We start from the raw sequence: 19,697 nt of genomic DNA, 5'->3' as shown, positions 1-19,697 counted from the left end.
AGATGACAGAAGAAACCTTAAAAGAGATCAAAGAAAGGGCAGAGAGACTGTTCTGAATGGAAGGATAGTTAGCAAGCTTCAATGCTAATACCACTGAAGTCATCTGCCCATACTGATATTCAGTATGTTAGTTACCATGGTGACCATATGGGACTATATTAGTGACCAGCAACAAGGGCAACCAGGTACTGAAGAAAACAGGAGCAGTTATGTGCACACACACAGACATGCATGGTATATAAATAACTGAAACTCCCACTCTCACAGCGGTCTGCACTCCATCACAAAGCATCTTTTTGTCCTCAAGAGTGGCGTGAATATACTCATGTGTGCTGAAAGCATGTGTGTAGATGGGTGGGTGTGGTTAACATGAGGGTGACTGGATTCCAGTAGAGGGGGGTCTGACTTCAGCATCACTGTCTTGATTGGAACCGCTCGCTGTGAGATGCTGACATGCTGTCTGAACTCACCGGGTGTGCCTGCACACACTGTGTGCTTGGTTCAGTGTGTATGTGTGTGTGTGTGTCCAACAGCAGTAAAAGTAGCTTTGTGACAAATCATTCTTTATCCACAAATGTTTTCCTTTTTGGCTTACCCATGAGCCAAGCTACAGGCAGAATCTGTATCATACTGACGACACACACACGCACACATATACATTGTGACAGCATCACACACATGCACAGCTCACCAACAAAGCCATCTGTGTGGGCAACACCATGTATGGCATTTCTGACAGGTATGGAGGTTTGAGATGAGAGCACTGACGTGTGCACACACACACCAACACACACACAGAGACCTTCACTCCCTCTCTACCTTCCACTATATACAAAAAAGGCTCAGGGTCACTGATAAAAGCCTAATATTACACGTGAGAGAAAAGAAAACATTACAGAAGGCCAGGAGAGTAGGCAGGCAGGCAGTGGTGTTTGAGCTTTCTGAGCACAATGTGATGTGCATCCTGGCCTTCTCCTTTCAATATTAGGTAAAGCTGCAGAGTACAGACATTTTTAAAAGGATTTTGGGAGATAACAATGCTGATGAAAAGGAAGAGATGCATTTACAATCGTATTGATTGTGTGCACAGAATAGGATTAGGAGTGAAAGGCTGGAGAAAGAAAGGTGGAAAAAAAATGCATTGTACGGTTTGCAGAGTGCAGGCAAGAGGCGAACAAGCAGCACATTTACTGTAGGTTTTCTTTGCAGTGGTTTCTGGTTGAACTTTCTGGGGCATGTTGATTGTATTTAGGTTTTAGAAGCATACAGTACAGTGCATCACACTGCTTCCTATGTTATCTCTGTGTGTTGTATACAAGCAAATAAGGCAAGAGTCTGCATGACCGTGTTAGAGATGCATCTTCAAAATAGTGTTATTTCTAGTCAGAGTATGAACACTTCTACCTCCAGGAGCTGGTTAAAGGCATGGGGGAGGAAGTCTGGTCAAAGAAGACTGACGAGTGGAAAAAGCAAAAAGCACATGCAGCTCATATGTATGCACGGTTACATATAAACAAGAAATGTTCCACTTCAATACCCATTAAAAAGCATATAAGGAATTTTGTTTTTAGGAGAATAAAATGCAAAAAGCTATGCAAATAAAGTCAATATTTCAAAAAAGAGGTTGCTGGGATGAAGATAGCATAGGTAAGAATGTGTGGGGGAGGGGTGATAGAGCCAAGGGGGTCATTCTTGTACTCCATTTCATTAACTTCACAGCGATAAGTGAGGATATAGTAGAGACCAAAGCTAGAGAGGGAGGCATGTTCACCGTTGATCCCATTAGGCTGAAAAAGGGTAATACAGAGAGATGGAGGAGAAGAGAAATAGCAGGGTGATGCTGAAAGCCAAAGGGAGAATGGTGAGTGAGGCTGAGGACAGGAAGGAGGAATTGGAAAGGCAGAAAAAAAGGAGAAGAGGATGAAAATGAGGGGAGAGTTGAGGGGGTGAGGAAGAAGCTGATGGAAGGAGCAAAGCGAGCAGAGATGGAAAAAGCACCTTTGAAAATGGCTAATAAAAACCCATTAAAAAGAGTTCAGCTCTTAGTTTAGTCTCACCACTGTGCTGGACTGAGGATATAGATTTAACTCATATTACTGCAAGCTTGGGGAAACCCCTATTAAAGCAAAGCTCACAGTGATTTTAATATGATGGGGATCGTTTGCAGAGTTTGATTGGAAACATGTGAGCAGCCAGGCATTTTTAAGCTATTACACGTCCAAATAAAATAATCATAAGCTAATGTGGCTTGGCCTAATTAGCTTGTTTTTACTAACCGGCTGAACCAATATAAATGCAGACCATTATGTGTACTATTATAATTGAGCTAATCACTCATCCAAATTATTAATATTCAAAGAACTTTAGAAGTTAAATATTGCTTTTGTCAAATAAGCCAAACACAATCTACTTTCCTGTAGCAGACAAACTGTTGTGCCACTAGAGACTATTATTAGAATATGTCCTGATGATGGCTTATATTATGGTAGAATGTCTAAAAACAAACAAGGTTGTTTCAAATTACAGCCAATAAAAGCTTTAGGGCACATTTAAACAAGTCCTACAATACACTGCACAGATCAATGAGGTGATATATCACTAATAGTGACAGTTTAAATTCTAGGATTTCCAAAATTATATAATAGGAATAAGATGTACAGATGTATTCTACTGTTTTCTAACAAGTGTGTGTCAAGGCTACTGTCCAAAGCAGAAGAGAGGAGAGGTGCATGTTGGTTCTTGGATGCATTTATAACAGCATCAAATGGAGTATTTTAACTGGTTCTGCTCGGTGATAAGGTTACTGATGTCCTATAGAGGACAGCATGTTGAGGAGAAGAACCTGATGAAGGTTAAGCCCTACCAACCCCTATCTTAATCACTGTCATTAGCTCCACAGGAACCTCCACTCTGACCCCATCACCTAAGGCCCTCAGAGATTAATCACACTCACAAGCCATCTCTGTTGCATATGCTCACTCGCAGAGGAAGTGTGTAGCATGTGCATATTCATCTTCGACTGCACTCAGTGTAGTCACATGAGAGGTGTGAGTGCACTGGACTCATCTAAAGGGTGATAAAACTGCATTGCATCCAAAGCAGTTTATCTGTGTTCCACTGAATAATCAGCCCTTAATGAACCCCCAGAGGAAGCCTCTGCATACATGTGTAAATATGTGCATGAGAATACCCTGCGCTGAATGGCAATTTTCAAAGGGCTGCAAGAAGGCTGGGGATGTAAAATTAGCTGCCCAAAGGTTTTCTGAAGACCAGTTTTGCTTTGTCAATGCCTGACTTTGCCTAACTCTGAGCTAATCCAAATATGGGCAAAGAGGATGAGCCCAAGAGAAGATGAAGTAGGAAGAAAATATAGCTAGAGATCTGTGTCTGTGTGAAGCAAATGCACACATACAGTGTCAACTACATGCAAATCCACATTTATTAATGGCTAAAATACATTTTAAAACACATTGAAACAAAATTCAAAACAAATACTGCAAAGAAGCTGTTTTTCAAAATGAGTATTCCTTTGCTTTAGCAATTTAACAACCCCCAAAGGAAGCCCAGTAATCACTTTGTGCAGGCTTGCTTATATATAGCCGCTAGATAGAGGAGCCTTCTCTCTCTCTCTCTCTCTTTCTCTGTCTCTCTCTCTCTCCACCAACCTCCCTTACCCTCACCATAGGACATCAGAGATGCCACATGTGTGAGGTGCATGTAAAGGCAAGGGCCATGTCAGGCAGAGAGCCTCTCTGTAAACCAGAATAGGCCTGATGTGAGTCCTGGGACTTGCTTAATGAATTGCTCCGTAGTCTGGACACATATTCCCGGGCCCCAGGAGAGGGCCTGTGTGAGCTCTCTGTGCTCATCGCTCACCTCCATGCCCTCATACATGGGACTTCTCATACGTGACATAGAAACGGCTACAGTGTAATTCACAGTGAACAAGAGCACTTCATTAAAAGAGATCTTCAAAGAGGGCAAGGGCAGCAGAGAGGGTCTACTCCTAAAGTCAAACAAGACGAGGGGGGTATATTAACTACCTCTTCTGGACAAGTGGGAGAATTAAGGACACAAGGAATATGTGCTTTTCTCAAAGTTCAACCCTCTTTCCTTTGCATTGGTTTGATATACAGCCTGCAATCTACTGTATCTATAAATATATATGTTTTGAAGAGGCATGCCGTGAGGAGTTTTGTGTGGCTCCGCGTGTTTATAGTGCGTACAGTGCACAGAGAATGTGTATTTTAATTAAAAGGTCTGGTTGATTTAGTGTTCAGGGAGAGACAGCCAAAGAAAGAGAGAGGGTGAGAGCAGCGTGATATAAGAAGAGAGGAGAGTCACAATAACACACCCTGCCAACAAGCACATCTCTCTCAGGCTTAATGAAGCTGATCTAGCCTGCACCCCTTCATCAGCTGGTACGATAAATTCTGGAATAACAAATCATTAGAGCAACTCAAATTATGTCCGTCTGCAGGTGCATGGAAATGTATTCCTGTGCCTGTCTGCTGTCTTGTCTTGGCGTTATCTGTCAGTGCCTAGAGAGTGATCAGGAAGTGCTGATATATACAGGTAGGTTTAAATATGAGACACACACACACACACACACACACACACACACACACACACACACAGACAAACACACACACACACACACACACACACACACACACGGAGGTCCTCCAGGTAAAGGCTTGAATATTTCATAAAGTCTCATTAAGCAGTGAATATAAGGGGTTGAAGTATGACACAGACAAAGACAGTGTAATAAATTCAGGTCCCATGCAAGCCTAATCAGCCCAAGTTGTACAGACAGTCACAAGCCTGAGGGCGTCACAAACATGAGCGAACAACACTGAATGTTCTCAATATACAACTCAGGAGATGTAACATCTTCTAAGTCTGCATACTGAATGTTTCAAGAAGGTTTTTATTAGTCCTCAAAGCTTCCCATTAGAAAGAATGGAGCAGTGCTCTGCACTTATGATCAGTTTACAAGTAAAAAAGGTAAGAAATATGAAAACAAATAAAGGTTCTTTGCATAATCTGTGTCAATAAAAGATTTAAACCCCTTCCTAACACCATGAAGGCATGTACATGGTCTACAACAAGGTTTAGGTTTACACAGATGGAACATGTCAAAGTAACACCCACTTAAATGACAGAAGCCGTCGTTTCACATTACATTACACTGCTTCAGTGGATCGTCCTCTTCCCTTTATATCCTATTCTATCTCTTCCCATGCTTTTATAGTCACCCGCTGCCCACGTGGAGTCAGATTAATCAGAGCAGACCAGCTTCTTCTCTCTATTCTTAAATGGAATACTTCATCGCTACGTTAATGTATACTGAAGAACACAATAAATGACTAACACTATAAAAATGTTTGCACACACAATGCTGTGTGATTTAAAAAAATAAATAAAAAATGTAATGACAGATGATAAAATGTGAGAGGCCCATTAAAATTACACACACACACACACACTTCTGTCTTCTATCATTGTCCAATTACTGCGACCATCTTCCCTTGTGGTTTGTTACATGAAGTACGAGGATACATTCTGTTCAAATCTGTCTTTACAAGCAATTACCAGCATTTGCCCATAAAGTCAGCACACAGGCTATGCTTCTTCCATTACACGCACTATGATAGCTTCCATTCAGATGAAATGAGCCTATTTGAACACAAAAACAACAAATAATATGTCTGTGACTTAGGCTATTTAAAATGTGCTTTCACATCGCAGCACACTGTGACGTATGGTGAAAGAAGTGAGGGGGAGGGAGCAATCTCATCACAGTTCATGCACTCGGTAAGGCAAATCATTATAAAGCCACAGCCTCTGTAATATGTGCAAATTGATGTCTACTGTATGCGAGTGTGTATTTTTTTTTGCATTCAAGCTTGTGTATTCTGTGCATCTGTGCAAGGAGTGTGTTAACGTGTACGTGTGCGTAATGCACATCTGCAGATTGGCAGATATACACTGCAAGGGGAGTATATGTAAAGATTTAATTGAATTCCTTCTGCGACTACGCAGGCCCACAGCACTCTGGCTTATCCAGCCCTGAATTGCTGCCAGTGAGATCTAATCATGCTGCATGAAATGAGCCCTACCTGAGCAGAATGGCAGTACGGGGTCTGGAGGCTGCAGGGGAATACCTCCATTAGGTGCAAAATGAGGAAACAAGGGAGCAGGAGAAGGAAGGGTCAAGAAGGAAGGCAGTGGCAAGATATATAGGGGAGGGAGTGTAATAGAACCAGAAATAGAAAAGAGATCACATGCAGCCTATAAAATGGAATCATTTGGTTTATTTTGCCACACAAAATGCAAGATGCCAGTGCAGGTTGACTTTTTTATGGCACAATGAAAACAGCTGTGCACAATTTCCCTATTAAAATGTTCTATAATAATAGTTTTTAATTTAAAAGACAGCGCTCAACATGTCCAACTCTGGAAAACAACACCCCATCAGGAAAAACATGCAACACAAAATATCTGCAGTTTGCTGAATTATTACATTTCTCTATTAAATTACTAGTGTTAGCCACCAAAGTGTCTTTGAATAGCTTTATAAATTTTAACTCACTTCACAATAATATTAGCCACATGATGTCAAAATTCTTCATCTTAACTCCCAGAAATCGCTTAAAGTTGACATTTTTAACTTCATAGTGACAAAAGGTTTTCTGCACATGCAGCAGTCTACTGAGTTTTCCATTTCTTCCTGCAAATGACTCACATCACATTTTTTTGTCCATGAATATTCAACTTTATGGTTCACCAACTTGTAAAAACTTAAACAATAGCCATTGGGCATTTTTTTTTGCTAAAAGTCAGAAATAACATCCATGCTATATAAAGTCAATGGAGAGTATTGAATTGTTTTTCCCTCCAGTATGGGTGGGATTTAATTGCGCTCTGCCCCTATAAGCCTACAACAATGTCAATATTGTGGGCTTGATACAGTAAGAATAGGCTTACTTACTTTCTACTAAGATGCAGATGAGAAGAAAATACAAAAGTAGCAGGTAAAGAAAGATAGCATTACACAAAGACAAAAGTACTGGCCATAATGATGATGGTATAATGATGATAATGATAATACACTGTGTCATGTGGTGTCACACACAGACCTGCATATGTCATCAGCTCTTGCAGATGGACATGAACGCTGTTGGCTCACATTCATGCTCTCATTATAAAAACCATAATGCATGAGGGCAGAACTGATGACAGACAACACAGCTGACCAACCAAAATGACAACTTACCCAGGCATGGCCACAACCATGGCCTCAGCATGTGAAGTAGCACAGTAAAAATGTGCGTTGCCATGACTACTGATTTTTCACATAAAAGCCCAGAGAATACATGCTTACATATATACTGACTGTGCAAGTGCAACAACACCTATAAGAAGCACCTGCACTGACAGGTAAAAACTCTTGTGAGGTTAAATGGAGGACAGGTTTGAAGAGAAAAGAAACAAGCTTCCTAAATGTCCTTAAGGCATGGAGTGTTAGTGCTTCCTGAGGCTAAGACCAATCCTTCCTGCTGAGGCTGTATTTCTACCAGTCATGATGTAGAAGCTCTGCAGTCACTCTTGTAGCAACCAAAAATCATCCTGCTGTACAGAGAACATTACTGTTTGTGTGTATGCTTGAGTTTGTGCATCATGTGCAACTGTTGTGTATGCTGGATATGAATGATAATAGAGACGTTGACCCTGAGAGACGCTTTACTGCTGTGACTCCGGTTTTTCAGAAAGACTCTCCTACGGTGAGCTTGTCCCCTCCTCCTCTTTGTCTCTCTTATGTTCGCCCCTTGTCCCATGAGTTACAGCACTCAGACGCTGTTATGTCGGCAGAGAGCCCGTAAAACAGATAACACGCAGTACACACAAAGCCCTCACACAAGTGTGCACATTCTCACCGACAGCTGCACCACACACAACAGCAGCAGTACCTCAGAAATAAGCAGCTCTAAGAGATACATTTAAAAAAAAAAGTCATCCGTTTGGGATAAAGGGATGATATCCTGCCCTACTTCATAATTTTCTCTTAATCACTCCATCAACTGTTCCATTAGTTGAAAAAAATAAGAGCAGGACACTAACAACTGGACAGAAAAAAAGGAGAGTAATACCAAGAAAGGAGGAAAGTAAGACGGAAACTGACACTTGAAAAACACATCATTCTTAGCCATAATACTGTGTTCCCACTAGGCTGTAAAAGGTCAAAAGGTCATTTGACTAATGGATTATTCCTTCTGTACTTAGGCATTCATTACTGCTCCTGACCTCACAGCAGTATGAAATTGGATTTACTGACTTTTAGTCAGTTAACGAAAAAAAAGTATTAATTTTCCATTACAAAATAAATAAGACTTTTAGAGTGTTTGACCTCTTTTTAAACTTTCTAATGATACATTCTTGTCACACAAGAACAGAAGACAGACAAGTGAGATCACTTTGGAGAAGTATGTCACATTGTAAAAATGTAGCACCTGATTTTTAGTCTGAATCACAAACACAGAGAGAAAACTTAGGTCCAAAAGGGAGAATGTGCTGGCTGTCTTAAAAGATTTATGCTGAAATACTTACACAAGGAAAGACATTTTGAGCAAAACAGCACAGGCAAAACCTGCAATTCAAACCAGAAGCGGGGAAACAACTCAAAGCCTTGTCCTGGACTCACTAACACTAGTATCTCATCTCCCTGTGATCACTTTTCATCCAAATACATGGCAGAGGATTCGACCTGGCAGCATGCTTAAATCGCTGACATCCTCTGATCGAGTGGCAACACAGAAAAAACGGTTTGTTTTGGCCGGACCACTGCAGTAACACCTGTGATCAAGGTGATCACGATCATCATCAGGTAAACAAACCAAACCTGCACTCCTTGCTCCCTCCACGAATACATGACTCCTTGATGATCCAAGCTGAGATAAAATGAGTTGAGCTCGCATGGTGATGATTCTCTTTGGTCTGGCCAAGTGTTAGAAGTCAGTGTCACAAAGACCAGCAGCCAGTGCAGGATGCTGGTTTGTGACCAGTCACGCTTATCAAACCTAATTTTATTGAGGCCTGTCTGCTTCACTTCACATGTCAGGCCACATCTTAGGTGTTTCAGGTGACATGGGCGACATTGTGCTTCATAGCTTAGAGAGCTGATGCGAGGGTGCAGCAGTGAAAACTCTGCATCACAATTTCCCAGCCCCAACCATCTGGAATGTGCTACACTCAGTAAAATGAGTGCACATTTTCATTCATGTACTTTATTTAGAATACAGTCTAAAGGGAGTTTCCAGCAGGTCTGTGGAAACACAGGCAGCGGTTTATTCAATATAAAAGTCATTCATTTAGTCTACCCATACTAAAAATGCAAAAATACTTTAATTCTATAGTTTGTATAGTACTTTGTATAGAAAACATTCTATGCAAACTGTGGCCTGTGGGATGTGAATGTAAATTTATGTGCTATACTACAATCAAAAATCAAAAGTAAAAACATTCATACCTTCATTATCTCTACAGTTTACATTGCAGAAAAGTGAATGTGATTAACAAGCGTCTTTGATAGGTTGGAGTCAAAATTTATATGATGTCAAAGAAGTTGCTATACTGCTAATAACCAGGTTGGAGTCCAAGTGAATGTGATGCAGCAGTAAACTGTACCAAAGTCAAGGTCACTGGCCCACTCCTCTATAAGGTAAAGCAGGACAGACAGCGTTGGCGGCGGGAGTGGTGGTGGGGGGGGAGCACAGAGCTTTCCCCCTGATCTGAGGACAGCCTGCCAAGCCTAGCTGAGCTGACAGCAACTAAAGCCGAGGCTCCCCACATGTGCTAATCTCCTAGATTTAAATGGGAACACAGCACAGAGCACAGAGCACAGTGCAGGGCAAGCCGGTCTGATCCATGACCGTATGTCTGAGCACACGGCCTGCACAAGCATGCACATACACATGCAGCGTACATGTGAAGAAGTCCTCACAGAGTCCTTTATACAGACATGAAAACAGAAGTCGAGGCCACATGCACAGGAAGAAACAGAGGATTCTGCCTTATCTGTTTTGATCCTAACTTCAGATTGCACTAAAACAGAGAGAGAAATGAGAGCAACAGATAGAGAGGCAGTAAGTAGGGTAGAGAGAGAGAGAGAGAGAGAGAGCATTCACTTTCTTTCTTTCTGAGGGAAGACTGGGAACCAGCAAGAAGCCGGGAAACCATGACAACCAGACAACCAACCTTGGTAACCAATCCAGTGTTCTCACAGTCAGAGCCAGACAGGCGGCTCAGCAAGGGTTAATCTGAACTGGGTGAGAGAGGATAGAGAGAGAGAGAGGAAGAGAGAGAGCGGGTGGGATGATTAAGCCTACTGTTGTGCACACAGACATTTAATACACTATACTGTATTCTACAGTACTCTATGCCCCAAGTTGATGAAGAACAAAAGACCTGTAAGACAAGTTGATGCGCTGACTGACAGCATAAAATGTGCACAGAGACCAGGGCTGGTACAGAGATGTCTAAGAGCAAAACTCCACACCAATTTTACTGACGCAACAGAGCGAAGTCACATATAAATGTAACAATTTGGAGCACCGTGAAAAGAGAAATTGTGTGTTTCTGCTTGCATTGTCTCTGCTGCACTGAGACTAGCAGCGTAAAATTCTAAATAGCATGAGACGATAACACATTACATGAAACACAGAAGTAGAGACAGAGGCAGAGATGGACAGAATGAAGGAAAGGGATTGTGTGTGTGTGTGGTTTGTTTCAGTATAACTGAGGGAAAATGGACCGTAGCACCATGTCATCCTAACCTGATTCTCCATGCTATATAATGTGGCAGAGAAAAAGTGACAGTCAATGCACCAAGTTAGGATGTGAACCAAATCGGATGTGATGGGGCCTGTCCAAAAAAAAAAAAAAAAATGCACACATAAATAAAACACATTCATTCATGGTCACCCACAGAGACTATTCCAGCACTCCTACACTTATTCATTGACCACTCATCTAAAGATTTGGCCCCTTCTCTCCTCTAGAGGACAGCAATAGAGAGATGAAAATCAGGGGGGAGGGGAGAATAATGAAGAGGATGATCAATACTTTGCCTTAATTAATAACCTCCACTGCGGTCAGAACGTTCAAGACCACTTCACACTCTCTCTTTTTTTTCCTTTTCTTCTACTCCACCTCCTTCTCCTTGCCTTTATCCTTCTCGCTCCTCCCCCCAGTTCTCCACCTCTTTCCTCATCATTAATCTCTGAAAATCGTTGGCTACATACATTCCTCCCAATCGATGCAATTCCACCGAGGTCTTGTCTGATTTACCACATGGCTGAATCTCTGTATGAATCTTGACTGGCCAGGGAAAGAAGGGACAGAGAGGGAAAGGGAGATGGAGCAAGGCGGACGAGAGGAGAGGTGCATTAAATGACAGAGACTATCATCATTATATAACCTGAGTCAAAGTCACAGACAGTAAAAAGAGTGCAAGCAAGGTCCTGGTTTGATTAACTCAGGGCAAAGTTTGTGTGTGTGTGTGCAGAGAAGTGGAACTAACATTAACACAACACAGGCAATAAAAAAGTAAATGCTCACAAATAGACACCATATGCATCAGCTAAGACACAGTCACCAGCTTCTCGCCATTTAGGATACATTTCAGGGCTGAGGGAGCAGAGCTTTGGCTTTAGCCAGACAGTCAAACAGCTGAGACCAGCTGAGACTTGGCTTCCTGCTCCACAGCTCTGATCCAGCCTGCTAACACATGGTGCTACCCAGCCGGGAGCAACACAGCACAGCCATTGGGTCAGGGATTCTCTAGAATAGGCCCACTGAAACATGGGCCTATCATCCCAGCGTTTCATTTACTTCCCTACACTCAACAATTTTAGGTCAGAGCTGGCAACTTTTTCTGGGTAATCTTGTGAACGCAGGGGAGACAGACACCTGTGTTTGAGCTCAACATGAGTTTTAAGATTATTTTAATGGCACAGAGGCTACAGGTCACAGCGAGTTTGAGCACCTGCTCTGCTCACAAGTAACACACACAAATGCATTTAGTTTCTGTGGATTTGCCAAGTGGCTTTTCATTGACAGCACTGAGTCAATATGCCCTCCTCACTTGTCATCATCAGGAATATCATGTGCTGCGAAACAGTATGGATCTCTTCCACCTGACAGGAAATCTTTGAGAGCGGTCATTGATTTGAATCAACCATGTCCGACTCACCAGCTATCAATCATTGTCGAATTCAGCGTTTGCATTGTACCAGGCCCCGGAACAACCTATTTAAGGTATGCAAGTGAGTGCACATACGAAGATGCACAAACACACTCCAACACCGCAAACAGTGAAATCCAAGAGCTACAAACTGACTGCCCCTTTACTGACACAAGAACAACTGGATGCCGGCTTAAATGCCACGTAAGCCCAGTGAAGCCAGAATAGGAACTCTTCAGCAGATAGACAAAAAAGGGAGGGCAAGACACATCATCACAGGCAGCTTTTTTGTCAGATGAACAGTCAATATGAAAGTCCCTGAAGCACAAATGATTTCACTCTCTAAACGTCAACCTAAGAATCAAGGAGCCTGCACATCAACCTCCAGCTCTTACTCTGTCAATATCCAAGTCTAGCGAAAAAACACAGACTTACACTGGATTAACATGCAGAGTTTTCCAGACAACAAGCCTCTATCCCACTAATCAACAGCCTTCAGGAACAAAGTAAATGCAAAGCAAGGCAGTGTTTTCCTACGCATTAGGGAACAGAGCGGTGATTCAGTCTGACTTAAGTCAGTGCACTGGCAAAAACGCAAATCCACCATATTCGGATTTGTCAAACAAAGCTTCAAGATTCAGAAATACGAGAAAAAAATCCTGCTGCAAAGCCTTCTACGATGGAGACACCTAAGTTACTGTACTATTGTGACATACAATCGGGTTAGGATCAGGAAAAGATCACATGGCTCATTTTTCCCACTACAACAACTTTCTTCTCCATTTTTTTGGTTGCCATAGTAACACATATAGATATTACATGCATATAGCTACATGACAGTGCAAGGCTGTGTAAACACTTCACCACTCAGAGACCTATGTAAACACTGGTTGTTTCTATTGCTTTGCAGACTGGCATCTACTGTTGTTGTTGTTGTTGTTTGATGCAGTACAGGACATACAAAATGCCCCAGTCCGGTTCCACCACTCAAGCACAGTAATGCAGTTTTTGACTTGGAAACGGCCTCTATACGTCTGTGGCTTCAGCCCTAATCCAATGCCAGACACCCCACATCTATGGACACTTTTAGTCCCCCATGCACACCTGACAAAAAAGAGACTACAGACATTTAAGGAAAATAAATAAAATTGAAGGCAAACTATGTACACACTAGCAAACATATACCTGCCCTATGCAGCTGAGGTGTCACAGTAAAGTGGAGGTGCCAAGTTTCTAAGCTAGAATGGGACGGACAATGCTACCTTTCGGCCACGTGAGTGTGTGAGTGAGAGAGACTTTGGCTGTGTGGAGGATTAGATCAGGAAGCCAGACCAGAACCACTGTGGTGGCCATGTGCGTGTGTGTCAGGACAAGGCCTAATCACTTAATGAACACGGAACAGCGCAACTCCTCTGAGCAGGACAGCCAGATCAACCACAGGCCTTCCGCTTTCTCCCCCTCTAATAATAACCAGCCAACTGCAGCCTGGGAAAACTGACAGGGGATTTAGCTCACTGGACAAACTCAGCTGTCACTCACTATCCGGCATTGCCCATTGGGTGCTTGCAGTTGCCAGGCCAGCCCATTCCGTGGGAGCCTGGGAAAAAGATCTGACAGATTAGTGAATGGTTAATGGGCGAATGGGATATTATGCACTGTCATTAATCTGAATAGGTTTGGCAGAGACCAGCTACGCAGACGCCAGTAACCAAATGATTTTTCTAACACAGAAAAGACATGCACACGCATAAAGCTGGGCCTTATTTCAGTGAAACTGAAACACAAAAGTGTATTTGAAAAACAATGCTTTCGTTTGGAAGTTGTGACTGCTACAGAAGTTTGACAGCAGTTATACCTGTAGCTCACACTACATCATCTAAAGGCAAGCAAGAGAAATGCATCTACAACTTCACCACGCGCCTAAATAAAAACTGAGCCGCAGATGATCTCAGTATATCATTAAACGTCTGTACGAAGCAGACCGCAGCACCAGCTCTATACCAACATAAACACCCATTAGGGACTCTGAGAGAAAGCTGAGCGAGCTGGCATTGACTGACAGATCCTCCTGTAAACACAAATGATTAAATGTCTGTAGCAGGGAGACCAGCCAAGGTGATTTTAATACTGCATTTGCTATTAAAAAAAACAACTGGAGCGCAGCCCACAACATTAATTCTCAATGCTCTATCATGTTATAATCATAGCTAGTAGATTATTCAAGTATGGATGCAACATGTTTCATGAGTAATTTCTAGTGGGGAAACATCCCAGGAAGAGACGCAGCTCCATCCCATCAATGAACAGCGAGGAGTGGCCAGGTGAATGAAGTGAATATCACAAGAAAGCATACTGTCTGAGAGTGCACACAAACATTTCACACACAAACGGCTGCTCAGCATGACCAGCTGGACCGGGTTGGGGAAGTAACGTCGATTGTAACCATTTTAGACAACAGATGGGAAGAAAATCTCCTAGCAGATAGGAGCAGAGAGGGAAAAGTCTCTCTTTTTGAGGACTGGGGAGCTTACTGAGCATGCTGCATCATTCCTGCTATTTCTGCCTACACAGGGCTGTGCCTGCTTCTCCTCTTCACATGGCACAGCAGACGATTCTCACTGTCCAGTCACCAACGCTGGTCACAGAGCAGAACTACACTGTATGAGCATCACCTCTACCAGCATGATGGAATAAAGTCCTCTTCGGGCAATAATTGGGCACAACATGTGGAATGCAACTTTAGAAACTGCAGTGTCATTGCTGAGATAAAGCATGTGCTCCTTATTCAGGAAGCCCATAGTTACATCCCCCTGGGATGTATGCATATAGATTAGTGTAGCTACTATTTCCCAGCTATGTGAGCAGCTCCTGGTGTAATCTGTCAAGGTGGGACATTCTACTCCATGTCGGAGGAAACCCACGTATTGCAGGCAGAGCCTATAAGAGAAACGCCTGCCTCCCTCCTTGCGTGCCTGCGGACTAAGAATAGATCAATGTATCAGGCAAATCGGGATTAACAGCGTTGTGCCTCTCCAATCACTGAACACACAAACACACACACGCTCTCACACACACACACACACACACACAGGAGAGCAGGAGCACAAAAAGTTCATTTCCATTGCCCATAACACTGTCATCATTTCTGGTGTTGGACGGTTTCCACGCTGCTCTGCTCCACGATGCACACACACACACAATCCAACGCCAACGCACATCCAGCAAACCAATGCAAAGCAACACATTCTAAATCCCTCCTCGTCCCACTGTGTGAACAATGATTATGTCAGATCACCGGTGAAATAACAACCCCACCAAATTCCCCCACAAGGTTGGGCAGGTGTTTGTAACTAAGCGGTTAGTTATTTATCACCTGCAGACACCCAGCCGGCCAAATTTCAACTCGCTGCGGAGCGCTCCGAAAATAAATTGTGCAATTAAAGAGGGGGATGCGGTGAGCAAGCTGTCCCAACTAACCTGTCTGTCCTTTCCCGAGTGTCTTCTCCAAACGGTAAGGTCCCACGTAATTGGCGTGTGGGGCACCGCTGTTGTCTTTACCGGACGATGACATGTCGGATCTGTGTGAAAATTAAACACTTTATAATAAAGCGCAGACAATTAAACACTCCTAGCTGGAGGTCCAAGCCGCCGTTGTCTCTCCTTTAACTCCACAGCCTCTTCTCTCCCTCACGCTCTCTGTCGCTCTTTTTTCTCCCTACCTCACTCGCTGTTTGAGGAGGTGAGGCTCTTTTTCTCTCCTCTTTTTCTCCTATCGCTGCAGACGAGCCGCAAGTGCCTTGAATATCATTGTCGGTGAGGGTTGCGCTGCCGCTGTGCGTCTGTGGGAGGTGCTGCCGAGCCCTCAGGGGATGATTGACAGCGGTTCCATCCAATCATAGAGCCATACTGGCCCTCGGCTCCCACCCTGTTTCTTGTTGCTGGAGCATTTGTGCTTTTTTTTTTCCAGAAGAGTTTGTGATAATGAGAGTTTTTAAATCCCACGCGAACTCTGTTCGTTCCGTTCAAAACATGCAGAAAACCTTAGTCATCAGAAGAATAAGAAGAAGCATCAATGTGAAACATTATTAAAGAAAATTTACATATTACACCTTTCCTTACTGAAACTCCAGGCATGTTTGTTATAAAGGTTTCAGTCTTACACATCACAAGTATAAGTGCAGCTTCCAGCTTCAGCAGGACTGGTGGTTAATGTTGCATTTTACTGCTTCGTGTGAGCAGCCCAGGCCAACCAGTAGGCTACTCCTGGAATAATTAGATTTTATCTGAAGGTCCTTTAGGCCCTATGTTTATTTATGAAATACCATGCCAGCATGAATTCTAAACCCCAAATTTTCTATTAAAAAGTATGACATTTATATGTATGCTGACTGTATTTTACTGCTGTTAATGCAACTAAGAACCACATACATGTCACCCCGTCCACACTCAGTGCTCTCCTTTTATACCTCGATCTCTTTCACATGCCCGCAAACACAACTGCACAGCGACTGTGAGAATGTGTGCAGCAGGGAGTGAGTGTGTTGGCCCTCTGATTCATTTCACACCCCACTGGTCTGAGACCTGTGACTGTGGCTCTGCCCTCTGTCTGTTCCTTACACCCTGAGAGAGTGCAGGTGTCAGGGGACACATACAGAAGGAACACACACACACACACACACACTATGTGACCTGTAAATATTCTTTAACAAAACAGGGCTGAGGGGGGCTGCAAAAATATTAAGCAGAAAGAATTGCATCAACACCATCATGCAGGCCACATGTGGACAGTTATGTTCTCCTTCTATTTATCTTCTCTTTGATACAACATTTCTTATGCAGTATGTACAGGGAGCCATATATAAACCAATACACAAGCCTAATTAAAAAACACAGTTCTCTATAAATTTGTATGTGTGTAATGTTCGAACATTCACATAATTTCTCCTCACTTTTCATTTATAAACTTTACAATCTGCACATGCCCCAGTTTAGTGCCTTTGAGGTCTATGTGTGCTGTATCCCCTGATGCCCTTCACCGCACTGGGAGCCAGGTTTATGCGAGGAGGTGTGACCCACAGTGTCACCCACGTGACCGCGTATAGGTGCCAGGTGGACAGGGTGTGTGATGGCAGCGCCAGGTGCCAGGTGGGCACCATCTCAATAATGCATCATGCCCAGCGTTGGCACTGGCAGGCACACCACTTTGAAGTGTTCCAGAAACATCTGTACCCTGAGTTTTTAATCACCATGCCTGTACCTCCCTGCTTCCTATCAATCCGTCTTCACTCCTTCACAGCCTGCATCCCTCCCTCTCTCTCCCTCTGTCTCGCTCTTCCCTACAAACAAATTAATGAGAAGTCTTCTTAGCTTGGTGTTTGAGCTTGTGTGCTATAGTGCTCATGTGCGTGCATGTGTTTATGTGAGTGTGTTAAAACACCAGAGCCACCAAGCTGTAAAATTCAATCAGCAGGATAAACAAAATTCTAAACAGCTCCCTGTCTTTTGGATGTTTGCAAAATATTTGGCAAGGCAAGAATTATTTGAGTTTTGTTAAATAACACAAATGCACCATTGGCCCAAACAGCAAGTGGCTTCACAATATGTTTCTACTAAGAAAAACAGCCCATCAACCAAAACGATTCAGTATTAAAGATGAAAATACTAATAATAACAAAAGGTAAAACTTTTTAACAAGAATTGTGAGGTTCGTTTTAGTGAGAGAAAAATGAAAGATGAGGTGTGTGAGAGAGGGAAAAAACAGAGAGAGAGAGAGAGAGAGAGGTTTACCAAAAAGTGGAACATATTTGATGTGCGGCAAGAGTCCAATAACCTCTGGACATGAGAGGGAGCCCAGACTCCATAATTACTTCACCATACTACCATGTAATGAATAGTTTCATCGCACAGTCTGACCAATTCAACAGGAGGCCATAAACACATTAACTTACACTCAATGTGCACGCACACACACACACACACACACACTTTCACACAGTGTTTTCTACCAGGAGCAAATGCTGCACACACAAACATACACATGAACTCGCAGCCCTTCAGGGTTGTACAAACTGGTTATTGCCAGCGAGCTGCATGGTGGAAGCTGTTGGCTGTTACTGGATTGGCCAGCAGAGTGTGCTTGATTAATTAGCGTGTCATCCATATACAGAGGAGACTATTAGTGTTCATCTGCAAACATTTAAAACTGGGGAGGGAGAAAAATGAATGAAAGGGCAATGCAGGTGTATTTCATGATGAACTGATTTCTGCCGCCTGGCAGAAATAAGAGTCACCCGCTGGCTTTTTGAGCTCAGCACACTGATGAAAGCAAAGGGGTGAGGACAAAGACATCAAGACCAAACAAAAAAAAACGACCACAGAGGATAGACAGTGATTCTGTTCATACTTGGATCATATGGTGCTGATCTTATGATACAGATAACCTTACATTCAAACAATTCAGGCCATAAAAGCTAAGCAAACAATTGTGGTGGTTCAACTCTCCAGTATCTTTATAACTCTTATTTACAACCTGCAGTTTTGTGTGTTCAAACACATTGAATGCAATGATATCCTGCATTCACATGTAAAATAGAACAGTGTAACCTAGCCCATATGCTCATCAAAGGCAGCTATTTAATACAAGATAGACAGCAGGAATGTGTTGTGTAGTCAAATGTACATGGGGGGATAAAGTCTCATAATTATACAGACACTGGAGGACACTTGCGCACATCTCAGAGGCTGTAAGAGGACTTTGGATTGAGATACACTTGAGCCCTCGCCACTTCTGTATGCAAATGAGTGGGATCACACATATGGAAGTACACACACACAAACACACACAGACATATGTTCCACCATCCAGTATGTTCATGTACCATGATCAGTCGTGTGCATTTCAAATGTCCCTACAGCATGTCAGCTATACACTGACATGCCCGTGAGTGAGGCTATGGGGGGAAATACTCCTCAGGGAATATGTATGCACAGTAACATACAGCATTCACACTGCTGCAGCTCCACTGCCCCCTGCTGGTTAAAAAAAAAAACTTTCTTTCACTCTACACAGGCATCTACATAAATCTCTAATAACAGGATATTGAAGCCCTGAGTGTTCCCCTTCAGTTACAAAAATGCACCCTTCCATACCAATCTAGTTAGAAAAGATGTGGGAAGAGCAACAGAGAGCCTGTCTTGGATTTTCTCACACCTCACACCGTCTCATCTCTCTCCACTGACATCATGAAATCACAACCACAGTCATCTGACCCAGTTTGCTTCTGTTTCTCCTGTGTGGTGCTGCAACCTTCAAGCAGCTCTGTTCAAAGCAAAATATGCTCGAGAACAAAGGTGGATTTCTCTCTCCTAATATGACTCTTAAGATGCACAATTGGATCCCTGTGTTGCACCGCAGAGAACCACTTGAATGATCCCTGAAATGATGTTTATT

The 19,697-nt window shown here is 42.9% G+C and overlaps 1 protein-coding gene across 1 annotated transcript in view; it reads right to left on the bottom strand.

Annotated features, from left to right (window-relative positions):
- brsk2a (BR serine/threonine kinase 2a) overlaps positions 1–16,026 on the bottom strand; it is a 141,102-nt gene extending 125,076 nt beyond the window's left edge. The window contains exons 1-2 of the mRNA XM_028407675.1: positions 15,967–16,026; positions 15,725–15,825 (exon numbers count right to left, since the gene is read on the bottom strand). Of these exons, the coding sequence (XP_028263476.1) occupies positions 15,725–15,818 (94 nt within the window). The 5' untranslated portion in view covers positions 15,819–15,825; positions 15,967–16,026. The remainder of the gene's footprint in view (positions 1–15,724; positions 15,826–15,966) is intronic.
- Between the last annotated feature and the right edge of the window lie 3,671 nt (positions 16,027–19,697).

Source organism: Parambassis ranga, chromosome 6 (genome assembly GCF_900634625.1).
Source record: "Parambassis ranga chromosome 6, fParRan2.1, whole genome shotgun sequence".
NCBI lineage: Eukaryota > Metazoa > Chordata > Actinopteri > Ambassidae > Parambassis > Parambassis ranga.
This window is presented reverse-complemented; position numbering and strand designations above follow the sequence as displayed.